Below are 26,943 nucleotides of genomic sequence, written 5' to 3' on the forward strand. Positions count from 1 at the left end.
TAAATCATGCTGCTATAAAGACATATGTACATGTATGTTTATTGTGGTACTATTCACAATAGCAAAGACTTGGAAACAACTGAAATGTCCATCAATGATAGACTGGATTAAGAAAATGTGGCACATATACACCATGGAATACTATGCAGCCATAAAAAAGGATAAGTTCATGTCCTTTGTAGGAACATGGATGAAGCTGGAAACTTCTGAGCAAACTATCACAAGGACAGAAAATCAAACACTGCATGTTCTCACTTATAGGTGGGAAGTGAACAATGAGAACACTTGGACACAGGTTGGGGAACATCACACATTGGGGCCTGTCATGGGGTGGTGGGAGCGGGGAGGGATAGCATTAGGAGAAATACCTAATGTAAATGATTAGTTAATGGGTGCAGCACACCAACATGGCAAAGGTATACATATGTAACAAACCTGCATGTGGTGCACATGTACCCTAGAACTTGAAGTATTAAAAAAAAAAAAATTAAAAAGTAAAAAAAAAAAAAAAAAAAAAAAAAAGTCAGGCACAGTGGTATGCACCTGTAGTTCCAGCACCTCAGGAGGCTGATGTGGGAGTATTGCTTGATCCCAGGTAGTCAAGGCTGCAGTGAACCATGAGTGTACCACTGCACTGCAGCCTAGACCACAGGGCAAGATGCTGCCTCAAAAAAAAAAAAAAAAAAAAATTAAGGCCGGGTACAATGGCTCATGCCTATAATCCTAGCACTTTGGGAGGCCAAGGTGGGTGGATCACTTGAGGCCAGGAGTTCGAGACCAGCCTGGCCAACATAGAGAAACCCATCTCTACTAAAAAAACCCACAAAAAACTAGCAGGGTGTGGTGGTGCATGCCTGTAGTCCCAGTTGCTTGGGAGCCTGAGGCACAAGAATTGCTTATACCTGGGAGGCGCAGGTTGCAGCATGCTGCGATTGCACCACTGCACTCCAGCCTGGGCAACACAGCAAGGTTCAGTCGCAAAAAAATCAAAAGTAAAAATAAAAGTTAAGAATATAAAAGAAGGAAATACATAATGTAGAAAAATTAATGGCTCCAATGTACTATTCTTTTTCGTAAGCCTTTCCTGAATAAGTCTTACAGGTCTAATTTAAGAAATATTATTTTTCCTTTTCTTTTCTTTTTTTTTGAGACAGGATTTTGCTCTGTCGCCTAGGCTGGAGTATAGTGGCACAATTATAGCTCAATGTAACTTCTAATTCCTAGGCTCAAGTAATCCTCCTGCCTCAGTCTCCCAAGTAGCTAGATCTACAGGTGAGTGCCACTATGCATTGCTAATTTAAAAGAATTTTTTTTTGGCACAGATGGGGTCTCACTATGTTGCCCAAGCTGGACTCAATCTCCTGGCCAAAAGCAATCCACTGGCTTTGGCCTCCCAAAGCACTGGAACTATAGGCATAAACCACCATGCCTCGTCAGGAAATATTATTTAAGTGAGGAAAAACAGACATATCCCTTAGATAATTCTAAGGTGAAGAGAACCTGAGACTTATGTTTTCAAAAACATAATTACCTAGTCACCATAACCAGTAGTCAATAATTACTTGCTAACAAAGAATCTGAGAAGTTGGTTTAAACATGGAAAAACTGAGTTTACATGGCATAAAATGAAACATTTATTATGAAAGATAAAAAATAAATTTTAAAAGATCTTGACACTGTATTTAAACCCAAAGAGGATACTGGTGTATCCATATTCAATTTTAGCTTTTCAATCAGAAAGGTTTCCAGTGTGAACTTACTCAGTGAATTATATGGTGAAGAAAATGAAGAAGAAGGTTTGCAATTTTCTTAATATTCATTAAACACTGCTAGTTTAGAGACTAGTGTGAAGAAGTAGAGCTGAGTACGTAGATCTGGTTTAGCTTATGTGATGCAGACAGATGTTTTAGTTACAGAAATTTGTTTAATAGATAAATTGAGTTGCTTCCTTAGATCAAAAACATTTTAGAATTAAAGAGCCCCCAAAACTTTAACTTCTTAAACCTCATTAGTTTACGATGATAATGTAATGAGACTGCTGACCTCATAGAACCAGAAAGTATGGGGCAGCCCATTTAATTTATGGTTTGACCATATGCTAAGAAAAAACTAGACTAGACTACATCTCATTTCAGGATGCTCTGAAATCAAAGGGAATTACAGATTTGTAAAACCTGCAGTGTCTTTGTGGAAATAACATTATATTTCAAAAGGAAGTTCACAGATTTCAATGAATACAAATTATGCTCTTAGTTAATCACCAAGAAAATATTTGTTAAATGTTCACTAAGAATATACAGCATCCCAAGCATCCAGTATGAGTCTACTATTTTCAGAACTATTTTGGAATAAGCCAAGCTATGAGAAGAGTATAGATTTATCTGGCAACGTAAGAGATCATTCTTTTTATGAAACTGCTGAAACAGAAGCTACAAGCTAACACCTGCATCACAGATAACAACTGAAATCCATTTTGTTATTTCTTCTAGCTGAATACACCACCCAAATGTCAAAAATAATCCCATTTGCCTTATTAATTTGACCAAAGCTGATCACTTTACGCTGTACAAAATTGCACATTAGGTATAAATATTTAACACTACTATAAAACTCTATTCACCCAAATATGGCTAGATACAATATAGTGCATAAATGCTAAAACTATAAGTTGTCTGCAAGTTGAATCTATACTTTCATAAAAGTTCCATTCACCCAAAGTTGACCAGACGTGTTATACTGTATAATCATTATAACTATGAGTTGTTTGCAAGTTGGCTCACAATTCAGGATTGAACAAATATATACTGAAACATAGAAGACTGTAATTGTCAAGTTAAATATACTTTTTCATCAGAATACACTGTCTTAGTTCATAGTCAACAAATATAAATAAATTATGCCAAACTCTAAACATGGTGCTTTTTGAAAATCAGACTTTCATGTGTAAGATGGTTTGAAATAGTACATAAATCCCCCCTAAAGAATCACGCTACAAAAAATATAGTAACAAGATTTGAAAAATGGAATGAACATGAGACCAATTTGAGAAATAAAATGAAATGGAAATGATAAAGGGGAAAAAATATTTAATCCTTGAAATGCTTTTTCTCACATACTGGCAGAAAAGATAGTATAACTTTCCGTTATATAATCTTCTCAATGTAAGCATTTATTTGACAGTTATAAAGGGGTAGGATTTGGTATACAGAGGAATCAATAACAATGTTGTAAAGCCTAGAACAGTGCACATAAACATGCTGTAGGAGACATTAACATTAGACTCAAAGAAATAATTATATTTTCAATAAACATGTTCCTACTAGTAGGATAATCAATTTTTATGCATCTTACCAGCTATTTCACACAGCTCAGGCAGTGAAATGGCAGCAGCTGTTATACCAAATCCATATATTACATGCATATGAGATGCTTTTAATTTTTCATAGGTATCTACTTATTTGTGTATAGCCACATTTAACACATATTAAATAAAAACAAGGTAATCATGGGGTGATTAATTCAGAAGAATTTTTGGTACAGTCCTATTTTAGAAATAAATTCTTAACCAATTATTTTTATGTCAGAAGACTTAATAATTCAAATAACACCCTGCCCTTATTCCCAGATTTAAGAGATTTGTCACAATCAATGTTTTTGAAATATTAAATTAAGAGGTGTCATGGTAATTCCTATGGAATAAATAGCAATTAAGTTTTTTAGGCAAATCAGCTCAAACTATTTGCAGTGAATATATATACTACTAATATTTTTCTGCACAATGCAAGTTGCCTACAAATGTAAGATGTAAGTTTGTAGAATTATTTTAAAATATATTAGGAAATTGATTTAATATAGAATTCTGCACTTGGTTGGGAAGCACCTATGCATAATGTATCCAAAAATAGGTAGACATGAAGATAAATAATACAAATTATGTTACCCATAGAAAGATAATTATTTCTGTTCTATATTCACAATAGTGAATCTAACATATGCTTTGAGATAGGTAAATAATTTGCACGGTAAATAAAAGATAATTACTTTAAAATATATATCAGACAACAACTATAATCCATCATGTAAATATGTACCAGAGATCTGAATTAGGTAAGTACTTACTGCTATATAACAAACTCTTGCTTTTTCTACCAACATCCAATTTTTCTCCAGATCAAGATGTTTTTCCTTTTTATAACAATTGGCAGCAGCAAGATTAGCTACGAGGGACCTAAAACAACCAAAGAATAAGCAAGTAATATTATAGCCAAACTTAGCATATATTTCTATAGATAGTTACCAATATTTTTTGCAAATTTTACAATTTACAGTTTAATTCTTCAAAACTGATGTTATTGATTTTTAAATAAATATAAATACTAATTTTGTTTTGAGAACTTTCTGAGGCATCTATGATAATTTTTGTTCTAAACAACACCTGGTATTCTGAGAAAGAAATTGGCATTTAAGTTGCCTTTTGATAGTAAAATAGGACCTACTTTTTACACCTTAATAGTTCAAAATGCAGTTAAGAAATAAAGCTAACTCATTATATAAAAAGAAATCTATGCAACTAAAAACATTTTTTATAATAGAAAAATATCTTGATAAAAATAAATATCAACATACTATAATTGTCTATTTAATCGAAGGCTTTAAAAGCCAAGTATGGAATTAATTTCACAAAAGACGCTTACAAACGTAGACCATATTCACTAAGAGGAATTAATTTGTAAACCATTATATTCTAAGGACTGAAATCAATTAGAATTGTTTTCTACAGTTGAAAAGTCCCTTGACTGATCCAGTTTTAGAAATAGAATATCTAAGCAGGATACTGCATTTAAAATCTTGCTACAGGTTGGGTGCAGTAGCTCAAAGTTGAAATCCCAGCTCTTTCAGAGGCCAAGGCGGGAGGATTGCTTGATACCAGGAATTTCAGGTCAGCCTGGGCAACACAGCCAGATCCCATCTCTACAAAATAATTTTCAAAATTAACTGGGGGTAGTGGTGCACACTTATAGTCCTAGGGACTCAGGAAGCTGAGGTGGGAGGATTGCTTGAGCCCAGGAGTTTGAGGCTGCAATGAGCTATGATCATGCCACCTGCACTCCAGCCTGGGCAAAAAGGCAAAACCACATCTCTTAAAAAAAAAAAAAAAAAAAAAAAGAATAAATAAAAAATAAAATCCTGCTACAAGTGTCACTTGGTTTGTTTAATTAAAAATAAATAAAATAATTATTTACATTATGAAATAATACAAATACTTTCCTTCCTCATACTGCTTCAGAATTTAAAAAATTACTTGCCAATTTTTCTCTTTTTCTTATTAAATTGTAACAGTTATAGCTTATAAAAAAATCTTATCATTTCAGACTTTGGTAAAATGTTCGATTACACTGTTAAAAAAAAAAAAAATCTCAATTCTCTTCCAAAACGTCTTTCCACTCATCCATCTGCCAATTTACTACTAAAGGATACATCTGTTTATGTTCAAGTAAACGAAGGAAAGAAAGAGTAATATGCATCAACATATCCAAATACAAAATAACTATATTACAAACTTAAGAAAATTTAGACCTAATTTATAAAAATATTTTAGTAATTGTGACTTTAGGAAAATTTTGACAAAATGGCTACTAAATAAAAGCAAACACTTCTGGTACCAGATACTAAACTCTATTTTGATAATACAATGACTTTTTCATGGGAAACTACAGTTTCTCCAAAAGAAAAATAAAAGTATCCTTTTTTATTTTTTTGAGATGGAGTTTCGTTCTTGTCGCCTAGGCTAGAGAGCAATAGCTCCGACTTGGCTCACTGCAACCTCTGCCTCCGGGTTCAAGAAATTTTCTTGCCTCAGTCTCCCAAGTAGCTGGGATTACAAGTGCCCGCCACAACACTTGGCTAGTTTTTTTGTATTTTTAGTAGAGGTGGGGTTTCATCATGTTGGCCAGGCTGGTCTCGAACTCCTGGCCTCAAATGATCCACCTGCCTCGGCCTCCCAAAGTGCTGGGATTACAGGCATGAGCCGCCATGCCTGACCAGAAAAATATGAGTATTCTTATTATCCCAATGTATTTGATTCTGACTTTGAAGAGGAAGAACCTGGATCAAGAAAGATACTGAATTACCCAAACACTTCGATTTCTGAAATTTTTTGTTTTGTTTTTTGTTTTTGAGACAGGGGCTCACTCTTTTGCCCAGACTGAAGTACAGTGGGTGGCACAACCCCAGTCCACCGCAGCCTCAACCTCCGGGACTCAAGCGATCCTTCCACCTCAGCCTCTCGAGCAGCTGGGACCACAGGTACATGCCACCATCCCCAACTAATTTTTGTATTTTTTGTAGAGATGGAGTTTCGCCATGTTGCCCAGGCTGGTTTTAAACTCCTGAGCTCAAGTGATCAGCCTGCTTTGGCCCCCTAAAGTGTTAGGATTACAAGGTGTGACCACCATGCCTGGCCAATTTCTGAGTCTTTGATAGTGGCAGCAAAGGTTACCAGACCTATCCAAAAAAATTGATCCAACTGTATTAGCTTCCAGAATTTAGATAATGATTTAGATACTGAAGATTTCCCCCCAATTTTTGATTCCCATATCATCTGAACAATATCACTATAACTATCAAATTAGTATAAAAGTTAAGTTTTTGACATCTAGGAGATCTTACATTATCATAACTGTTCTCTCTCTCTCTTTGTTGTTGCTTTGTTTTGTTTTGAGACAGAATCTTGCTCTGTTGCCCAGGGTGGAGTGCAGTAGCGCAATCTTGGCTCACTCCACCCCCCAGGTTCAAGCAATTCTCCTACCTTAGTCTCCTGAGTAGCTGGGATTACAGGTGCACGCCTGGCTAATTTTTGTATTTTTAGTAGAGACAGAGTTTCACCATGTTGGCCAGGCTGGTCTCGAACTCCTGACCTCAGGTGATCCACCCGACTCGGCCTCCCAAAGTGCTGGGATTACAGGCATGAGCCACTGCACCCAGCCATAACTGTTCTTTAAGACAGCAATTTAGCATACCAAAACAATTTAGTAATATTACTGTAGCCTAAGTGATCTCAGAAGAAAATTTGACCTACTTCTCACGAATGGTAAAACTTTGCACCTACAGATTAAGGCTGGCCTTGGGAAAACTAAGGGCAAAGGTCTAAACAAGCATATTTCAACACTTCTAGTTTTTTTTTTTTAATCTTTGAATCCCATATTTCAATGTTTACTGAAACCTTAAAATCATGAAGTTCTCCTGCATATAAAAAACAAAATTAAAGGAAAAGTCTGAAAATGCCTTTCATACCCTAATAATTTTTGAATACTGTATTTTGGTTATTCAGTAAATACTGTGCTTATTGATCCCCAGTCTCCAGAATAGTCCATTCCTTAATATACCTCTGCTGAAGGTCAAGTAGTGAGCAATAAAATGGCTAAATAGAAGAAATGGAGCAAGATGGTGGTGGAGAGGAGGAAGGAAATAAAGGAGGATGAAGAGAGAAAAAAGGAAGGGAAGATGGGAAAAGAAAGGAGATAGGGAATAGAAGAGGACAGACTACATATTTCCAACTATAAGTAATGCAAAATTTCTAGTGAATCACTATTTAAAAAGAGGTCATCTTTGATTATTCCAACAATATAATAATTGGTAGGGCAGTTATTTTGTTTTTCCCTTGCAAAGGGGAAAAAAGCCTGTGCTAATATGGTAATAATGTTAGCAAATCATGAATACATTGAAGGATTATCTCCATTTGGGAACAAAGGAACAATCAACCAACACATGGAGGGGCCTGACAGAGATATTTCAATTTCATATAAAGAATACTTTTCTAATAAGTAAGGGTGTATAGAACTATACTTGGTTGCTTCGTTAGTGGTATATTACCCATGACTGAGTTTATTTAATATGAATGAATTACTATTTGCCAGAAATGGTTTAGATGATCATTCAGATGACTAAGTCATATGAGCCTGAATGGAATGTTGTATTTTATATACATAAAATACATACACACACACACACACACACACACACACACACACACACACACACACACTCTCTCTCTCTCTCTCTCTCTCTCTCTCATTCTAATATTCCAACCTCAGGATATGGTGAAAAGAATATTCTTTCTAATTCAAGTTTTGCAACAAATTAGCTACAAGGCATTGAGCAAGCTATCTGCCTTTTCTGATTCTAATTATAAAAAGTAGAGGCTAGACTAAATAATCTCAAACTTTTATTCCACATGCCTCATGATTTCAACTGCATGTTTAACAAAAGTAAATTTAAAAACAACACAGGAAAACTGATATAAGGAATAAGCATTTATCAAACATTAAAAGGAATAATAAAGTCAAAATTCCAAATTCACATTGGAATTCAGATTTTACCAGTGTTAAAATAGCCAATTAGTATAGTGCTTCCCTTGGAATTACACTGACCTGTTGTCACCAGTGATGCATGCAGCACAAGTTCCTGTGGGCTGCTCATTCTGCTCATAGTAATGAGCATCTACATGGGCTTCAGCAGCTTTTCTCTTCAGGATTTCCCCAAATTTATCTATCCCAATGCATCCAAAAAATGTTGCTGCTTTGTGTGGCTGTTGAATCATCCACTGTAAAACAGGAACATAAATAATTTAATGGGTCAAAAAAATGGTACACATAGTTCAGTATTCTGCCACGGATAGTGATGTGAAAAGAATGCTTTGTGAGAAACTGTGGCTGTTATGAATGGAATTTCAATTCTGTGCTATCACGATTAAAAAAAAAACTTGATATAACAACCATGTAATATCTTATACTGCATTGGGGAGAGAAATTAAGTACATAGAGTGGTTAAGGACTCAGCAGCTAAAATCATACAGACCTTAAGACAAATGCTGGCCTGATATAGGAAAATAATAGTGGGTCCCAATATAAGAAGTCTAGCATTGTCATAAAAAGAGCAGAATCCATCTTGATTGCAGACTGTCTGGGTTCAAATCTTACTTCTGCCACTTACTAACTGCATGAGTTAGAGCATGTTAGAGCATATCACTTAACATTTCTCACTTCACTCATGTTTAAAGTGGAGATATAATTACAAATACATCTCATAAGGTCGTTGAGGATTAATTGAAATGATGTAAATTAATGTACATGCATTGCTGAGCAGGTACCCAGCACATAGTAAACAACATATATTAGCTGTGGCTGTTACTATGATTGTCATACTTATTGTAGTAATTCATACATAAATTAAGCTAAAACATGCTCGTATCTAAAAAATTCTTCTAAAAATTCAGAAATAGTGTTATAGTTCTAATTACAAATATCTCATTTTTACATTAAAGTAATTATTATAAATTTTAATGACAATGGACTTCTTGTAAGAAGCATACATTTCACAGATTTGAACATTTGACCTTTCATAATTAGCTCAAATCCCTGAGGGTTCTAATATTCTTTAGTGATTCCATAGCTAACACCTATTTGGTTTTGAACACTTAGAGGTAGCAAAATAACCTACAAATAATCTATATACAAAGTCAAAAGACATCAAGATAAAGTTTTATAAAATCTGTTCTTGAATATTTGGAATAGAAAAGAAATACATGCATATTTGAGAGGTAAAAGGATGAGGAGAGGAAAAAAGTGACAAAGATAAAACTGTAGGAATGAGATATAGTAACAGCTTGATGATCAGCAATCCCAATTCTAGAGACTCATCCACAATATAAAACAACACATATATAAGTATTGAGATGTTATTTGTAATGCAAAATGTTGGAAACAAACTAGAAGTCCACCCGTAGAAGATCAGTCGATTAAACTACGGTATATCCATGTAACGGAATACCACACAGCCATTCAAAAACCCCAACAAAACAATGGAAAACAAGGAAAAGCTCTATGGAACACTCCATCTATATAATTTCCAGGATATTTTGTTAACTTTAAAAAAAAGTCAAGTCTCAAAGGTATAAAAGCTTTGTTTAAAAAAGAATAAAACTTAATATATATTATTTTCAAATATGGGGGATAGCTTCAGGACATTGGATTTAGCAATGATTTCATAAATATCACACAAAAGCACAGACAACAAAAACAAAAATAGATAAATGTGATTATATCAAGCTTAACTTCTGCATGGCAAAGGAGACAACCAACAGAGTGAAAAGACAACTTATTTCCAAACCATATATCCAATGAAAGGTTAATATCCAGAATATATAACAAACTTCTAAATGAACAATAAAAATACAAATAACATGATCTTAAAATGGGCAAAGGATTTGAATAGACATTTCTCCAAAAATGATATACTAATGGCCAATTTGTATATAAAAAATGTTCAACATCAGTAATCATCAGGGAAATCAAAACCAAAATGAGATACCACTTCATACTGATCAGGACGGTCACTACCGAAAACACAGAAAACAAAAAATGCTGGCAAAATATGGAGAAGTGAATGAACCCTTGTGCAGCGTTGGTGGAAATGTAACATGGTGCAGCCACTACGAACACAGTATGGAGCTTCCTAAAAGAAATATTAAAAATTAAATTAACAAACAATCAAGCAACCTCAATTCTGGGTATACAGTCAAAAGAATTCAAAGCAGGATCTCAAAGAGATATTTGCATGTCCATGTTCACTGCAGCAATATTCATAAATGCCAAGAGGTACAAGCAATCCACACGTCCATCAACAATTAAAGGATAAAGAGACAAAAGAAGGAAATCCCGTCCCATGCTACAACATACGTGAACATCAAGGACTTGCTAAGTTAAATAAGATCTGTCACAAAAAAGACACATATTGTATGATTCCATTCATAGGAAGTAGCTGAAGTAGTCAAAATCATAGAAACGTAAGTAGAAAGTTGGTTACCAAGGACTTGAGGGAGGGAAGTCGGAGAATTAGAGTTTAGCGGGTACAGAGTTTCAGTGTTGCAAGATGAAAAAGTTCTAGAAGTCAACTATGTAACAACATACATATACTAATTGGTACATTTAAAAATGGTTAAGATGGTAAAGTTAATGTTATGGTTTGTATTACATAAAAGAGAATGTATGTGTATGTATATACGTGTGTGTGTGTGTGTGAGTGTGTGTGTATATATATATTTTCTTGCCTCGAACTCCTGAATTCAACAGATCCTACCAGCTCAGTCTTCTGAGTAGTCGGGACTACAGGTGAAAGCCACCTCACTCAGCCATATATATTCTTTTAGTATAGATACTATACTATATACATACATTAGAATGTATATATAATTTTGTGTTTGCTAATTTTATAAAAAGAAACACAGAAAGAATAAACTAGAAATGAAAAATGATTTTCTATGAGAGTGACTGGGAAAGGAGTAGAGGAATAGGAATAGAAGAGTTCTCTGAATATAGCATTACATTCAAATTTGACTTCTGAAACATTTTCAAATAATAAAATTTAATTTGAATTTCAAATTCCATTAGAAGAAAAACAAATTATGAAGTTGAATATAACAAGAATGAAAAATCAAAGAAGGTATCAAATTGTAACATAAGTACATAAAAAAAAAATGTAAATAATTTTTCAGTATGCTCTTATGACAATACAGTCTTGATGGAATATATTATAAGGAACAAAAACAACAAATAAACTTTATTTAGTAGGTTTATTATTGGTTATGTTATTGGTTAAACTATTTTGTGTGTACTGTAGGATAGAGCAAATGAATATAAAGTTGATGCTGTTGGGAACTAGGTTTGCTGAACAGGATAAGGAAAATACAAATATGAAATGGGGAAAGGGAAGAAGGTTCTATGCAAGAAACCTGAGGGATGCTATCTTAACCATTATCAATTAGCATTATCAATAAACCCATAAACCTTATGATGTGATACAATGGGAAATACACAGTGTCACTTACGTACTATTATTGCCTAAAATAATGAGAATAAGTCCACAAGGTGGCACATATTACAATCAACTGGGTTGGACTCTTAAAAGAAGAAAACGCCTTGACCAAAAAGATGAGAGGAAAGTATATTAAAGAAATAGTACTAATACATGTAATGTGTGATTCTTATTGGATCCTGGACTGAGAATAAAATTAAACAGCTATCAAGGACACTATCAGAATAACTGCTACATCTGGAATCTTGATCATACATCAGAAAACAGTACCAATGCTTAATTTTTTGAATAAGGAATAAATACTTCAAAATGATTCTGAGGAAAATACACACACATATATTTATTTAAAGAGAGAACACAAATGTGTTGAAATGTTAACAATTGGTGGATCAATGTGAAGGGTACAGAAAAGTTCATTTTACTATTCTGTAAGTTAGAAAATGTTCAAAATTAAAAGGTGGGACAAACATACTGTAGCTAAATCATTCCTTTAAAGAATAACAATAATTTAAACTTAATTTATTCCATTTTGGATATTATCACTCCATTTATCAAAATGAGTAAATAACATGAAGTAGTTAATATTATAAAATGTCTCAGTATAAATGCCTAACTTAAAATACTTTATTCTACAATTAATGAAAGTATAAATTTAACAGAGAATTTCTAGGTGTTATTAAACTTAGTGAAAGTATAAATTTAGAAAATTTCTGTGTTATTCTATAATTTACTTTTATTTATCTATAAGGTATGATTAAATGATCAATCATGTCTATAATATATAGCAAAATAAATAAAACCAGAGCCAATAGCAACTTTTACTACGATTACTTAAATAATTTGTCATCAAAATAACAGCAAACTTTGTTCAGTGAAAAGAAAGTCATTATTATATAATTTAGCCTAGTTATAATCAGAGAGTCTACATGTTCAAACTACAGTCTGGAATAAGGGCTATATCTTTTTTATTTATTTATTTATTTATTTATATTATACTTTAAGTTCTAGGGTACATGTGGATAACGTGCAGGTTTGTTACATATGTATACCTGTGCCATGTTGGCGTGCTGCAACTCATGGTCAGGCTTAAACCTGATTTACTAACTACTCCATAATCAGGATTTAAATGAATTGAAATATTTCCATTACAAATAAATATTATTTGAACCTGCGAGGCAAAAATTCATAAATAGTAGAAATATTCAGCAGCTTTGCTATCCTTTTAGTATCGAATATTTCAACATGGGAAACTGCCTGACATTCTATTTCTGGTATTCAGATATTGACAAAATGTGAGAACTTTGCTTTTGATCACTGATTTCCACTCAAAAGTCATTCTAAAACCAGAGTTTAACCAGCCTAAAAATACAGGTTTTTAACAGCCATTAAAAAAAAAAAGAAGCCATGTTAACTGCTTCAAAGCATTTAATAATCTGAGTAAAGATGTTATAACTGAGAATGAAATAGATTTTTAAAAATCACTTTAGGAAAATTTAATAAGTAATTTGCAAAGATTTCTGTTAAAATTTTAGTACATCTGTAAACATCTAAAACACAATGTTTCACCAACATGTAACGAATCTATTTCTTACCATTTTGATACTCAATCAACACACATTTAATGCATGTCTGCCAGGGAATAAAAAGATAAAAATGATGATATTCCTAATACAAAGTCACAACTACTAGATTTTGATTCTCCAGGATGGAGATTCAACCTTGTTTATAACCTTTGATTATGTTCCTTCTTTTAGCTAAAATAAACTGCCCACCTTCCCTTGGTTCATAAATGTACAGTACACCTTAAAAACTTTAACTTCTGCTCTGGCCATAAGTGATTAGCAGGGTCTAGAATTACTATTGCACTCTAAACTAGAAAACCAAAAGGAAACACCTACAGAATTTTCAGACATTGAATAACAGGCATGGTAGGACTATGATCTCTGATAGGAAAGAAACAAGGTGTGCCCTGACATCATGCAGGCTCTCTGCCAGGAGGTAAGTTCCACACCATGGAGAGGGAGAAAGAAGGCAAACAGAGCCTGGCATTCTCACTAAAATGAGGGGACAGAGATAAGTATTCAAGGAGAGCCAGAAGACTAGAAATTGTAAAAAAGATTTTCAGAGAAGAATGAGTTGAAATCTACAGAGTAACCCTTGAGGCTATGGCTGGATACCAACCTGTGTATGTTTAAGGAATATATGTAAAATCATAAGGAATCCACATGAATGCTCTAGAATTAAAAGTAAGTTAATCAAGGTCTCAGACCTTAAAATGAATATACAAAAATCTAATGTAGTTCTATAAATTTTCAAAGAAGAGTTGAAAATTAAAATTAAGAAAACAATATTTATAATACCACCAAAATTGAAATATGTAGAAACACATCTAACCAAATATGTGCAAGACATATACGCAGAATACTACGAAAGATTGCTGAGGAAAAAAAAACAATTTATATAAACAAAGAGCTATATTACATACATAGGTTTGAAAACTCAATATTCTTAAGACATTAATTCTCCCCAAATTGATTCATAAGTTCAATGAAATCCCAACCAAACTCTCAATGGATTTCTGAGGATATCAAAAAGTTGATTCTATAATCAATATTAAAGTCAAAGGAACTAGAATAGCTAAAGACTAGGAGGTATGTGGGTGTGAGAAAAACTAACACTGCTAAAAGTCAATTTCTTCAAATATAAAATGTGGGTAACATAACCTATGATCTTTTAAGGATGTAGTAAGAATTAGAAATTTACAAACAAGGCAGGTAGCAGTGGCTCACGCCTGTAATCCCAACACTTTGGGAGGCCGAGGCAGGCAGATCACCTGAGGTCAGGAGTTCAAGACCAGCCTGATCAAAATGGAGAAACTCCGTCTCTAAAAATACAAAAAATTAGCCAAGTGTGGTGGCGCATGCCTGTAATCCCAGCTACTCAGAAAGCTGAGGTAAGAAGAATCACTCGAACCTGGGAGGCAGAGGTTGCGGTGAGCCGAGATTGCGCCATTGCACTTCAGCCTGGGCAATAAGAGTGAAACTCCCTTCAAAAAATAAAAATAAAAAAAAAGAAAGAAAGAAAACTAAATAAATAAAAAATAAATAAAAATAAATTGACTAATAACCCATGCATTGTAGTACAGTATGGGGTTTCTATTATTATATTTGCATCACTTTTATACAAAGACGGAAAGGGCTCTCATTATACTTTAATAATTATACCTAACTGGAGGAATAGGAAAACCACAGCCATTATTGGTAACTTCAAATAAATACTTCAATTAGTTTAACTTAAACAGCAATAGTAAAAAAGCATATTACTAGAAAATACCATGAGAGAGATTAATTGCAGTGGAGGGGAGGGGATGAGGAAAGGCCTCCAAAGACAGGTAGCAGCATCAACTGGTCTTTGAAGGACAAGTATGATCTTCCAAAATGGTTACAAACTAGAAAGAAAAAAGAGTTGTACAGCATACAGTACATGCCTCCTTTCCTATGTTAGAAATTTTATCATGGTGCCCCTAGGATGACAGAAAATCCACTTATTAAATAATTAGTTTCAGCCAAAAGTGTTTATTTCCTAACAATTTTGTACCTGTTAGGCACTGCAAAATTCTCAAACCTTGGAATCAGACTGGTAACCATCACCCTCATTTGTTTCACACTGATTTGGGGGCAGTATTTGTTTTTTATCACAGAAATCATCAAAGATCCAGTTTTGCAGAGTATAATGCCACCAAAAGGAATGTAGTAATCTAATGTTAAAACTGAAATACCAAGCTGGGTGCAGTGGCTCACACCTGTAATCCCAGCACTTTGGAAGGCCAAGGTGGGTGGATCACGAGGTCAGGAGTTCAAGACCAGCCTGACCAACATGGTGAAACCCCATCTCTACTAAAAATACGATAATTACCTGGGCATGGTGGCATGCACCTGTAATCCCAGCTACTCAGGAGGCTGAAGCAGGAGAATTGCTTGAACTCAGGAGGCGGAGGTTGCAGTGAGCCAGGATTATGCCACTGCACTCCAGCCTGGGTGACACAGCGAGACTCTATCTCAAACAAAACAAAACAAAACAAAACAAAAACTGAAATATCTAGAGCTAGTGGTTCATGCTGTGTCTGATAGATGTCACTGTGTTTACCTTGAAATTCTGAAATACCCTGAAGACTCTCTGTGTGTTTGCTACAGCACCCTAAGGGGACTTAGTGCACAGATTGGGAAACAAGAATATAGTATTAACAAAAACAATGAAAAATAGAAATAAAAGACTATTAGGAGTATAGTGACAGAGGAACTATATGGGAGGGAAGAGACAATTGGGAAAGGTAGATGTAGGTCAGATAATTAAATACCACTTCAAGAAATTTAGGCAACATTCTGAGGGTAGAAAGCAACACATGAAGGTTTTCGAGCAAAGAGTATGATGAGAAGAGATGATGGTTCATTAAGGTAAGGAACCAGAAGGAAAAAATTTACAATTGAATTTAAATAAGGCCTAAATAAATGACATATTAAACTTCATAACAAGAGTCTTTAACAACATATGGAAAGATTTCTATTAATATTAACTTTACCTTCAGGGCAGATTTCCCTTTTATTACCTAAATGCAATATTTAGGACAATATAACTGACAATGATGCCCAAGAGGCAGTCACTTCTGAGATAATGCCATATGCTTTAATTCAATTCATAATAGAATGATGAAGAATGACACCTAGATACTAAAAGAGTTGCAAGAAAAGACAAAGACATGAAACTTTATACAGAAAACTCAATGAGGCATCTCAGAAAAACTGTAAAGCACAACTAAAAGAAATTAAACGTCAAAACTGAGAAATAGCAACAAGCAGACTGCAAAGGATGATGAGGAAATCAAAACTGAAATAGATTGATTAGGAAAATATCAAATATCACATAACTTACAAGATAAATTCTCAGATGATTACAATACCACCAAGTGAGACAGGGTAAAACACAAGATTTTCATAAATATTAATAATTCATTCTCACTGAATAACTAGTATGTTATGCTTCTTTCCTTAAAAAACTGCTCCACTGCCCCTACTGGCAAGTATCCTATGAATAAAAATCAATTTCTAATAATCCTGTTCTTTCCCATAAATAGTTCTATTGTTATTTTTGTTAGTAAATATCTGTTAACATTCTCAGAACAGATTTGGGGAATATTAGGCCTAGCAGAAAATAATAAACGTTAGACTCAGATATATAAGTTCATCCAGCCATGTGCTGGTAAACAAGCTACTCTTTCAGAGATTATGTTTCTTGTGGAATTATTGTGAGGACTGAATAGGATAATGTAAGCAAAGTGTTCAAGGCACTGCCTATTGCAGAATACAGATGACGATGACAACAGTGCCCTGATACTATGATAAAATGAAGAATTTTTAGTGTATATTCATTCAATTCATTCCACCAATATTTGTTGCTCACCTATTATTTGTTGGACGTTATTGTAATTAATAATGGATAAAGAAGTCTTCTCTATCTCTTTTGTAGGCTTCTTTCCTTCTTCCCATCCCTTAGCATTTCTCAGGCCTGGATTCCCAGGTTACCTACAATTCTTACCCTATATACTTTCTCTGGATATGATCTAATCTACTCTCATGGTTTCAATTATCATCTATATGCTGAGACCCCCTCATTTTTAGCTTATACTTGTCTTCATATGACTGATCTGAATATCCAAATACCTACTCAACCCTATTTTGCCTATTGACACATTTTTACTCCTGCCTCTATTAACACCACTTTAGTACAGGCCACCATCTACTCTCAATTAGACTACTATAAAAGTCTATTTTAAAAAAATTCATTGAGATATATTCATATAACCATACAATTTGCCACTTTAAAATGTACAATTCAGTTGTTTCCTGTTTATTCACATAGCTGTGCAACCACCAGCACTAACTCCAGAACATTTTCATTATCTCAAAAAGAAACCTCTACCCAATGGATATCATTTCCCATTCTGTCACTTCATCCTCCCAACCATGCAACCATTTGCAAAAGCTTCTTAAATCATCTCCCTGCTTTTAGTTCTGTTTTTCTCCAAACCACTGCATTTTGAGTGCTCTTCGTAAGATGTCCTTCAATCGTTACCTAAGTATCTTAAGCAAGGTTCAACATAAACAACTTTATGATTGAACCATTAACTTCCTCTCCAAGTTCATCCTAAGCATTAACACTCTTGAATGCAATGTTCCAGTACACTGAATACTTCCTTCTGTTTCTGTTTGTTCTTTCTAGCTTCCTACTTAGGTTTCAGGTTTCACTTACTTAGACAAGGTTGTCCTAAACTCTGTTCTGTATGCCCATTGTCATTTATTTTTTATTTTTTTGAGACAGAGTCTTGCTCTGTCACCCAGGCTGGAGAGCAGTGGTGCGATCTCGACTCACTGCAAACCTCTGCCTTCCAGGTTCAAGCAATTCTCCTACCCCAGCCTCCCGAGTAGCTGGGATTACAGGCACACGCCATCATGCCCAGCTAATATTTGCATTTTTAATAGAGATGGGGTTCCACCACGTTGGCCAGGCTGGTCTCGAACTCCTGACCTCAAGTGATCCTTCGCCTTGGCCTCCCAAAGTGCTGGGATTACAGGTGTGAACAACTGTGCCCAGTCTATATGCCTGTGTTTTATGTTGCCTCAACAAACTGTATCATTCCTATCATAGAATTAATTCTACTTAAAGGTAATTTGCTGTTCAAGACTGTTTTCTTGGCTTCTTTAAAACAGTTGTAGGGTGTGTTTCCAAATCTAGAAGAGTGTCTGCTACATTCTATGCAATTAAATAATTGTCAAATAAGTGAACAGGAAAGCCAGGATTCTATCTTCTTAAAACTTACAATTTAAGGGTACATAAAGCTTACATACAAGATATGTTACTATTTATTACAAGAGATTATATATATAATAGGAATTACTGCAGCACATGCAAGTAGCACCTAACTCAGTCTTTGCAGAGTGGCCAAAGAAGACTTCCTAAGATAAATATGAGAAACTTTATCCAAGCTGACACTTAACTACAACGGAGATCTGGACACACTACCCCAAAATATGGCACTTGATATACTGAAAATTTTAAGCTGAAGGAATTTGAGAACAGCAGGTGCAGGAAGGACTTTCTGATTTCCTCTGAAGCAAATCATAAGACCATGCATGTGAGAGGATGTTTACTATATGCAGAAAAAAAGAACATCCTTATCTCAGAAGATGGAAGGACACGAGATGAATCTAAGCAAACAGGTCTTGCTAAGGTCCCCTCAGTTTACTACTCTTATTTCATATCCCTTTCTCTCCTATTGCCTTTCCCTTCCACTCTTCATAAAACCTAACATAAAAATGCCCAGGTTTAACTGTTTCTTCAAGTCTTCATTTCCCTCCATGTTACATAAAACTTAGAATATAAATTAGTGTATTTAATTTTTGTTAATTTGTCTTTTGTTACAAGGGTCTTACAGCAGATAACTTAGAAGGAAAATATTTTTCCTTCCTCACAACTACAAATAGGAATTAGGGGATATATGAGGCTTATGTGGGATAGCTAATTTTCAGAGGAAGAATAATGGCAGAGAGGCCGAGAAAGAGAGAAAGAAAGAGAGAGAGAGAGACTGACTATTGGAATTAGAAAACTAAAAGTTCAGTATTCCAAAACGTCTTAGAACCAAAATGCATATAATCTCTTACTCAAATCTGTATTCTAAAGATACAGTATTTCCTAAAGTACAGAAGAAAAGTATGCTGAATATACTCTATCTGGAGGTATCATTAACAATATAACCAGTAATAAAGGTTAAAGGTTCAGCATAGAATCTGGCATAAGGTTGGCAGAGAGTAAATTTTATTTATTATTATTACTGTTGTAATTATTGTAGCAGTATCACTAACACTGTTATTGTTACTTCTATGTCAAACTGTTAGATATCTAGAACACTAAGAAGGAGTATGAATCTTATTTTCTAAGCTTTGTTAGTCTGCTTGAAGTCCAAGGGCCCCTATCATTGCAGGGTATATGCGGCGGGGTGGGCGGGGGGGAATCCAATGAACATCCTGAAATTTTAAGGAAACTTTGATGTGCTTTTCAAGAGAGGATTCACAGATTTCATTAGATGACTAACAGGGTCTAGGCCACTACACCAAGGGGAGGTGAGGGAAGAGTGTAGGCAGAACCCAGATATAGCCAGTGAGGGAGCCTTTTTCTTTTCAAGAAAAAGAGCAAAAAGATTATAGAACTGCATCAAATTAAACAAGAAACTCATTTAATCCAAAGCTATTTACCAAAATTTTAAAATCCTATTATCTTATAATTTTAAAAAAATTATATTACTGAAACTTTCACTCAATTTCTTAAGATTAACAGAAATGGGTTACAAAATAGCATGGACTTATTCCAAAGGTCTCCAAAACTAGGGATAAAAAAAATAACACAGCACCTGGTATGGTGTTACAATAGGTGTCAAATTTTTATTCAATGTGACTTTCATCAAAACAAAAGAATAGGCTGTACATAAAATAAGAAAGAAAAATCACCAAGGAAGTTTATTGTGGTAACTTAAAACCAGGACAGAACGGTGAGAAAGGGCCAGGTGCGGTGGCTCACACCTGCAATCCCAGCATTTTGGGAGGCTGAGGCAGGCAGATGGCTTGAGCTCAGAAGTTCAAGACCAGCCTGGGCAACGTGGTAAAACCACATCTCTAGAAAAAATAAAACATTAGCCAGGCATGGTGGTGTGTACCTGTAGTTCCAGCTACTCAGGAGGCTGAGGTGAGAGGATTGCTTGAGCCTAGGAGGTAGAGGTTGCAGTGAGCTGAGATTGCATCACTTGCACTCCAGCCTGGGTGACAGAGTGAGACTGTGTCTCAAAAAAAAAAAAAAAAAAAAAGAGAGAGAGAGAGAGAAAAAAAAAAGAAAAAGAAAAAGAAAGGTGAGGAAACGAAGAAACCTTTAGAGAAACAGTGATCTTTAGACATAAGAATCTTTAGACATAAGTGATCTTTAGACATAAGAATGTCATGGCCGGGCGCGGTGGCTCAAGCCTGTAATCCCAGCACTTTGGGAGGCCGAGGCGGGCGGATCACGAGGTCAGGAGATTGAGACCATCCTGGCTGACACGGTGAAACCCCGTCTCTACTAAAAAAATACAAAAAACTAGCCGGGCGAGGTGGCGGGCGCCTGTAGTCCCAGCTACTGGGGAGGCTGAGGCAGGAGAATGGCGTGAACCCGGGAGGCGGAGCTTGCAGTGAGCTGAGATCCGGCCACTGCACTCCAGCCTGGGCGGCAGAGCGAGACTCCGTCTCAAAAAAAAAAAAAAAAAAAAAAAGAATGTCACTCAAATGCATCTGCCCAGAAATTCTACAAAATCCACAGAGAAGCATGCCAACTAATAACCAAAGAATAAGAAAAGAATTGAGAAAATCCTTCTCCTTTACTATTTCTAGTATACACTTTATAAAAAGCAAAATCCCTCAAGACAGTAAACATCTGCCCATCAACACTTATCAGCAGCAACATCAAAAACATAAGGCAAAGGTCAAGTCAAAGTTTATTGACGATGATGAACTATGACAGCCTCTATTAAATTACCCCTTCCTTCAAGGTGTGTGTGATCAAAGCAGCAAAGATATTTTCACTCAGTCACATAACAAGCCATTTGTTGAGATTGAAACATCTGGTCAATATCTCCTAACACTGCAATTTCATGCACAGTTAGCATTAGGGCACATTTCTTCTACTCTTCTTCCAGGGTCCATAAGGGTGGCACATATGGCTGATCATTTCATTCAAAAAAGATTCAATTCAAGGCATTACACACAATCGTCTGTGCTTTATGGTGTTTTAAGTCTACCTGCCATAGTATTCCATCATCATTGCTGACTGCTGTTCTCTTCCACTATAAAAGCCTGCAAATATGACAGAGCACTTAAAGTTTAACAGCTTTCCTCTACCGGAGTTAGCAAGCATTTAAGGCAAAGGAATCTATAAAGCGGCAGGTCGTTTTCTATTGTCAAGAACTCCCATTACATGAAACTATTTACCATTTTATTTACCATTTAGCAAAAATCTAGTACAGATTAGAAAAGTAATTTTTAATGTCAAATCAAATACTTAACTTTCTGCTTGACAGATCTATCAAAGTACACTCTTTTGGCTATAATTTTAAGTTATAATAAACAATTTGAAAACAATATCATAAAACATTTAAAAATTTAATATTAACATATATTAACAGATTTTTTTAACTTGACAAAGAACGATTCTATACCAGAGAAAATCAGAATGTTACAATTTTATCAGTCCCATACACTGAAAATTTTCCACTTGAAATTCATGCATTTGTTGTCATGGTAACAGAGCCCTTTCTTAAACACTTACAGTAGTAAACTTGAACTCACACCATAGATTTCTCTTTTTCCCTTTCTTCCTTTAGTATGATACCTTCAAAAGAAAAACAGGGTGAGGGTGTGGGACAACTTTAAAGCTATTGCTTCATATTTCCTTTGACACGTATCCCTGACAGGTAGTATGACTGAGTATAATTATTTTCTGAAATTTAAGATTTTGCCTAGAAGCTAATAGCTAAATGAAGAATTTTTTTTTTTTTTTTTTTTTGAGACAGAGTCTCACTCTGTCACCTAGGCTGGAGTGCGGTCGTGCGATCTCGGCTCACTGCAACCTTTGCCTTCTGGGTTCAAGCGATTCTCCTGCCTCAGCCTCCCAAGTAGCTGGGACTACAGGCACGTGTCACCACGCCTGGCTAATTTTTTGCATTTTTAGTAGAGACAGGGTTTCACCATGTTAACCAGGATGGTCTCAATCTCCTGACCTTGTGATCCACCCGTCTCAGCCTCCCAAAGTGCTGGGGTTACAGGTGTGAGCCACCGCTCCCGCAGAAGAACTATTCTTTTTGTGATAAAGAAACACAACCACCTTACAATAAGGAACATGCAATGACTGATTAAGGAAAGCGAGTATCAAAATACCAAGGTTAAATTAAAATCTAAATTAGGTACAATGTCCAGGACTGCTACTTCAGCATATAATATAAATATTTTGTTTGTTCATTTGTTCATTAATTGAGTCAGTCAATCCAATCTAATGATATTTATAAAGATAGTTCTAAGGGTCAGGTACCGTCCTGTTACTTAACCACAAACTTGAACAAGTCAGACTGGTCCTTATTTTCATGGAGATTCCACACAAAATAAAATGCAAAGCAAAGCAAACAAAAACATTACACAGAAATAAAATGTATAATTGTAAGAAATGCTATGAAGAAAAAAATGTTTGAGAAAGACAATGAGTGGGAGTGGGGCAAAGAAGTAACCAATTATTTTTTTAGAGCTGGAATCTCACTCTGTCACTCAGAATGGAGTGCAGTGGTACAATCATAGCTCACTGTAACCTTGAACTCCTGGGCTCAAGTGATCCTCCCTGCCTCAGCCTCCTGTGTAGCTAGGACTACATGTGCAAGCCATCACACTCAGCTAATTCTTCAATTTTTCAGAGATCAGGTCTCGCTATGTTGCCAAGGCTGGTCTCTATCTCCTGGCCTCAAGTGATCCTCCTGCCTCAGCCTCCCAAGTAGCTGGGATTAAAGGCACTCAGCTAAAATCTATTTTAAATAGACAAAAGGACATTTAAACTGAGACATGAAATATGCAAACGAGCTGACTGGGTAAAGAGTGACCTTAGGGTTAGGGGAAGTTTCCAGAGGGAGGAGCAATGCAAACCATCTGAGGCAGGAAAAACTTTGGCATATTAAAACAATTTAACACCAGTATGGCTAGAGCTCAGGGAGATGAAAATCGTTAGCAAAATATGCAGGTTCTAGATTGTGCGGGCCTTGTTGGTTATATTAAGAAGGATGAATTTTATTCAGTATACCACTGAAGGATTTTAATCAAGAAGGTGAAATTATCAAACATAAAGTAAGATCACTTTTGCTACTGTGTATAACTGGATTGGAGAGGCAACAAGACCAGTTAGAATAGTGTTATTCACATACCGCATCCAGTCCATTTGAAAAGCCTGTCCTCAAACTATTTCCAGATTTCAACCACTTTTCATTAACTCCACTGCTACCACCCATCCAAGTTACCATAACTGCTTGCCTAGACTTTTGCAATGATTTCCTAACCTCTCTGCTTCCATCCTTGACTCCATGCACATAGAGCTGTCCTTTTTAAATGCAAGCCGGAGTATGTCATTCCTTTGTTCAAAACCCTACAATGCTTCCAACAGCACTCACTAAAAAGCAAAAATCTTTATAATAGTCTATGAGGCCCTACAAGTTCAAGCCACTTCCCTTTACCTTTTATTGCCTAACTTCATTGTCTACTATTCTCCATTACTCTGCTCCAACCACTGTGAACTCTCTACAGGATTTTAAACAATTTTTAAAATTTTTATTTTATTTTAGAGATGGGATCTTGCTATGTTGTCCAGGCTACATTTGAACTCCTGGGCTCAAGCAATCCTTGCATCTTAGCCTCCTGAGCAGCTAGGACTACAGAAGCACACCACCGCACCCAGTCCCTACTGGATTTTGAAACACACCAAACATGCTCTCCTTTAGCAAATGCCAACCCCTTTACTGAACTGGATTTCCCCCAGAAAGCCATATGGATCCTCACTCATCTTGAAAGTCTTTACCCAAATCTCACCTTCTCAATAAAACTATTTAACATTGTAAAGTGTTCCTTCTGTTCCAACATTCCCTATGTCACAAACACTCTTCTAATGCATCCCGGAATCTGGCATCATAAGTATTGGATAAACTGTATCTTAAAAGATCAATGGAAAGAAATTATAGTATTATTTCAATAGATACCAAAAATTTATTCTGGTGATATTCAAAACATACCACTAAAACAACATAATTATACAAGAAGAAAATTATACTAAAATAAATATTAGCTATTTGTGTTATTGTAGGATACATATTATCACTGCTATTTTTAAACTGTTATGGCCTATATAATTACATCCTAAAATTAAATAAAGGCCTAAAATATGAAAAAAGGTAAAGCACAATATCACAATCTGCAAAATATATGGAAAAATTAAAAAATAAACATCTGCTTTCTTTTTTTGAAGCAGAATCTCACTCGAGTGCATTGGCATGGTCATAGCTCACTGTAACCTCAAACTCCTGGGCTCAAGGGATCCTCCCACCTCAGTCTCTCATAGTGCTGGGATTAGAGGTGTGAGCCACTGCTCCCAGCCCAAATATGTAGTTTCTGATTATTATGGGAAGTGATTCAATCTTCATTATAAACCTATGAGGTAGATACATGATCTCCATTTCATAGATTGAAAAAAAACAAAAACTGAGGCACAGAAAGACTAAATAACCATCCTGGGGTTTGATTTGAGACACTTCAACCCCAAAGCTCAAGTGTGACTATTCTATACTAGTCACTGAAGAGGATCAGTAAAAAAATTATTAGAAACAGTTGTGAGATAAAGTAAACTCCTAAGTGCCCCAACCTACTGAATAGACGTCTATGGGCTAAGGAGGTCCCAGAAAAACTTTAAAAATGAAGTTTCCTGGCCTTGATGAGATAGGAGGTTCGTCACGTCTTCCTCTTCCTCACTACCTGTCATTAGACTTTTTTTTCCTACGAGTTAAACAAAAACCAGCCCTGGAAAAGAAAGAATGGAAAATTCTTCCACTGACCAACTGCCTGATGTTGTGGCCAGATTTCCCTCCCTTTTCATGGTTTCGACATGACTGCTGACCAACTTACAAAGCAATCCTTCCTGATAAGTGACAATTGACCATGGACTGGTCAGTTTACAGAGAATGTGCACCAAGCACCTTTGAGTCCTAAGTCTCACCTTTGATGTATAGAGTCTGATTTTACTGCATTTTTAATGTTAAGTCTCCATTCCAAAGCGAACATGGGACACACGTAACATGTTATGTTTGCTCATCATGCATACATGTGACCCCTTTCATGAATATTCATAGCTCCTCCTATAACCTGTTAAACATGTATGCAGCTAACCCAGTTAGTATAAAACTCCTCTCTCACCCATCCTCTTTGAAATGCCTACTTTTGATCTAATCCAGAGGCTGCGCTTCCCAGCCTACAGGTTGTAACCCTTCTCAGAAATAAAGTTCTCTTTTCCAGATTTACAGATCTCATGATTTTTAAGTTGACGCAGTAAGGAGAGTTTGGTCAGATGTCCAGTTACTAAAACATATGCTTTAAAAATCTTCTCAGATACCAACAATAACGTATTAGAAAAACAGTAAGGAAAATGTTCTATATACAATAGCAGAAAGAAAACCAAACAAACAAAAAACCTACACCTGAACATAGTGATTAATCTCAGCATCATTAAAAGCGGAACAACCAGATGTGATGGCTCACAGATGAGATAAAATGGAAATGATGGAGCATCACTTTAAGAAGATTCTTGCCTAAAGAAATGAAACCTGAGTTTAACCAAATCTCTAGCTCTAACTCTCCGCAAATACTAAATATGAAGCAACTAACCAAATTCAGAAAGTGAGATATTCTCCTGGAAAAATAACCCAATTTCTCTTTTTAAAAAAGGTAAATGACAGTAAAGAAAAAAAGAAAGAAAGAAAGAAAGATAGAAAGAAAGAAAGAAAGAGAGAGAGACAGACAGAGAGAAAGACAAGAGAGAAAAGCAGTAATAATAAAAGACACAAGGTACAAATACAGTGTTTGAATTCTTCTTTAGATGTTGATTCAAATAAACTTACTGTAAAAGGCTATTTTTGAAACAATTATGAAATGCGAATCTAAATTGGATATTAATAACATTAAGAAATTACCACTGTGAATAATATGATGGTGGGTTTTTTGAGACAATTCTCAGGCAATCTGGAGAATTTGAGGATGAAATAAGACATCTGGGACTTGTTTCATAGGAGAGGTACTTAAATCAAGTTTGGCAACTGTAAATAATTACTGAAGCTAGATAGCTGGATAACAGGAACATGGAGTTCATTATACCTATTATTCTTTCTCTGTGTATGTTTGAAATTTTTGATAATAAAAAGCTATG

General features: G+C 35.3%; 2 protein-coding genes across 4 annotated transcripts in view; one reads left to right on the forward strand and one right to left on the reverse strand.

Annotated features, from left to right (window-relative positions):
• CAMK2G (calcium/calmodulin dependent protein kinase II gamma) overlaps positions 1-26,943 on the forward strand; it is a 1,229,125-nt gene that overhangs the window by 636,742 nt on the left and 565,440 nt on the right. The window lies entirely within an intron of this gene.
• Positions 1-26,943, reverse strand: part of ADK (adenosine kinase) — a 711,694-nt gene that overhangs the window by 310,438 nt on the left and 374,313 nt on the right. For all 3 annotated transcript variants that reach the window (XM_050803506.1, XM_050803508.1, XM_050803507.1), the window contains 2 exons: positions 8,430-8,602; positions 4,120-4,228 (listed from right to left, as the gene is read on the reverse strand). In XM_050803506.1, coding sequence (XP_050659463.1) covers positions 4,120-4,228; positions 8,430-8,602 — 282 coding nt within the window. The remainder of the gene's footprint in view (positions 1-4,119; positions 4,229-8,429; positions 8,603-26,943) is intronic.

Source organism: Macaca thibetana, chromosome 9, assembly GCF_024542745.1.
Source record: "Macaca thibetana thibetana isolate TM-01 chromosome 9, ASM2454274v1, whole genome shotgun sequence".
Lineage (NCBI taxonomy): Eukaryota > Metazoa > Chordata > Mammalia > Primates > Cercopithecidae > Macaca > Macaca thibetana.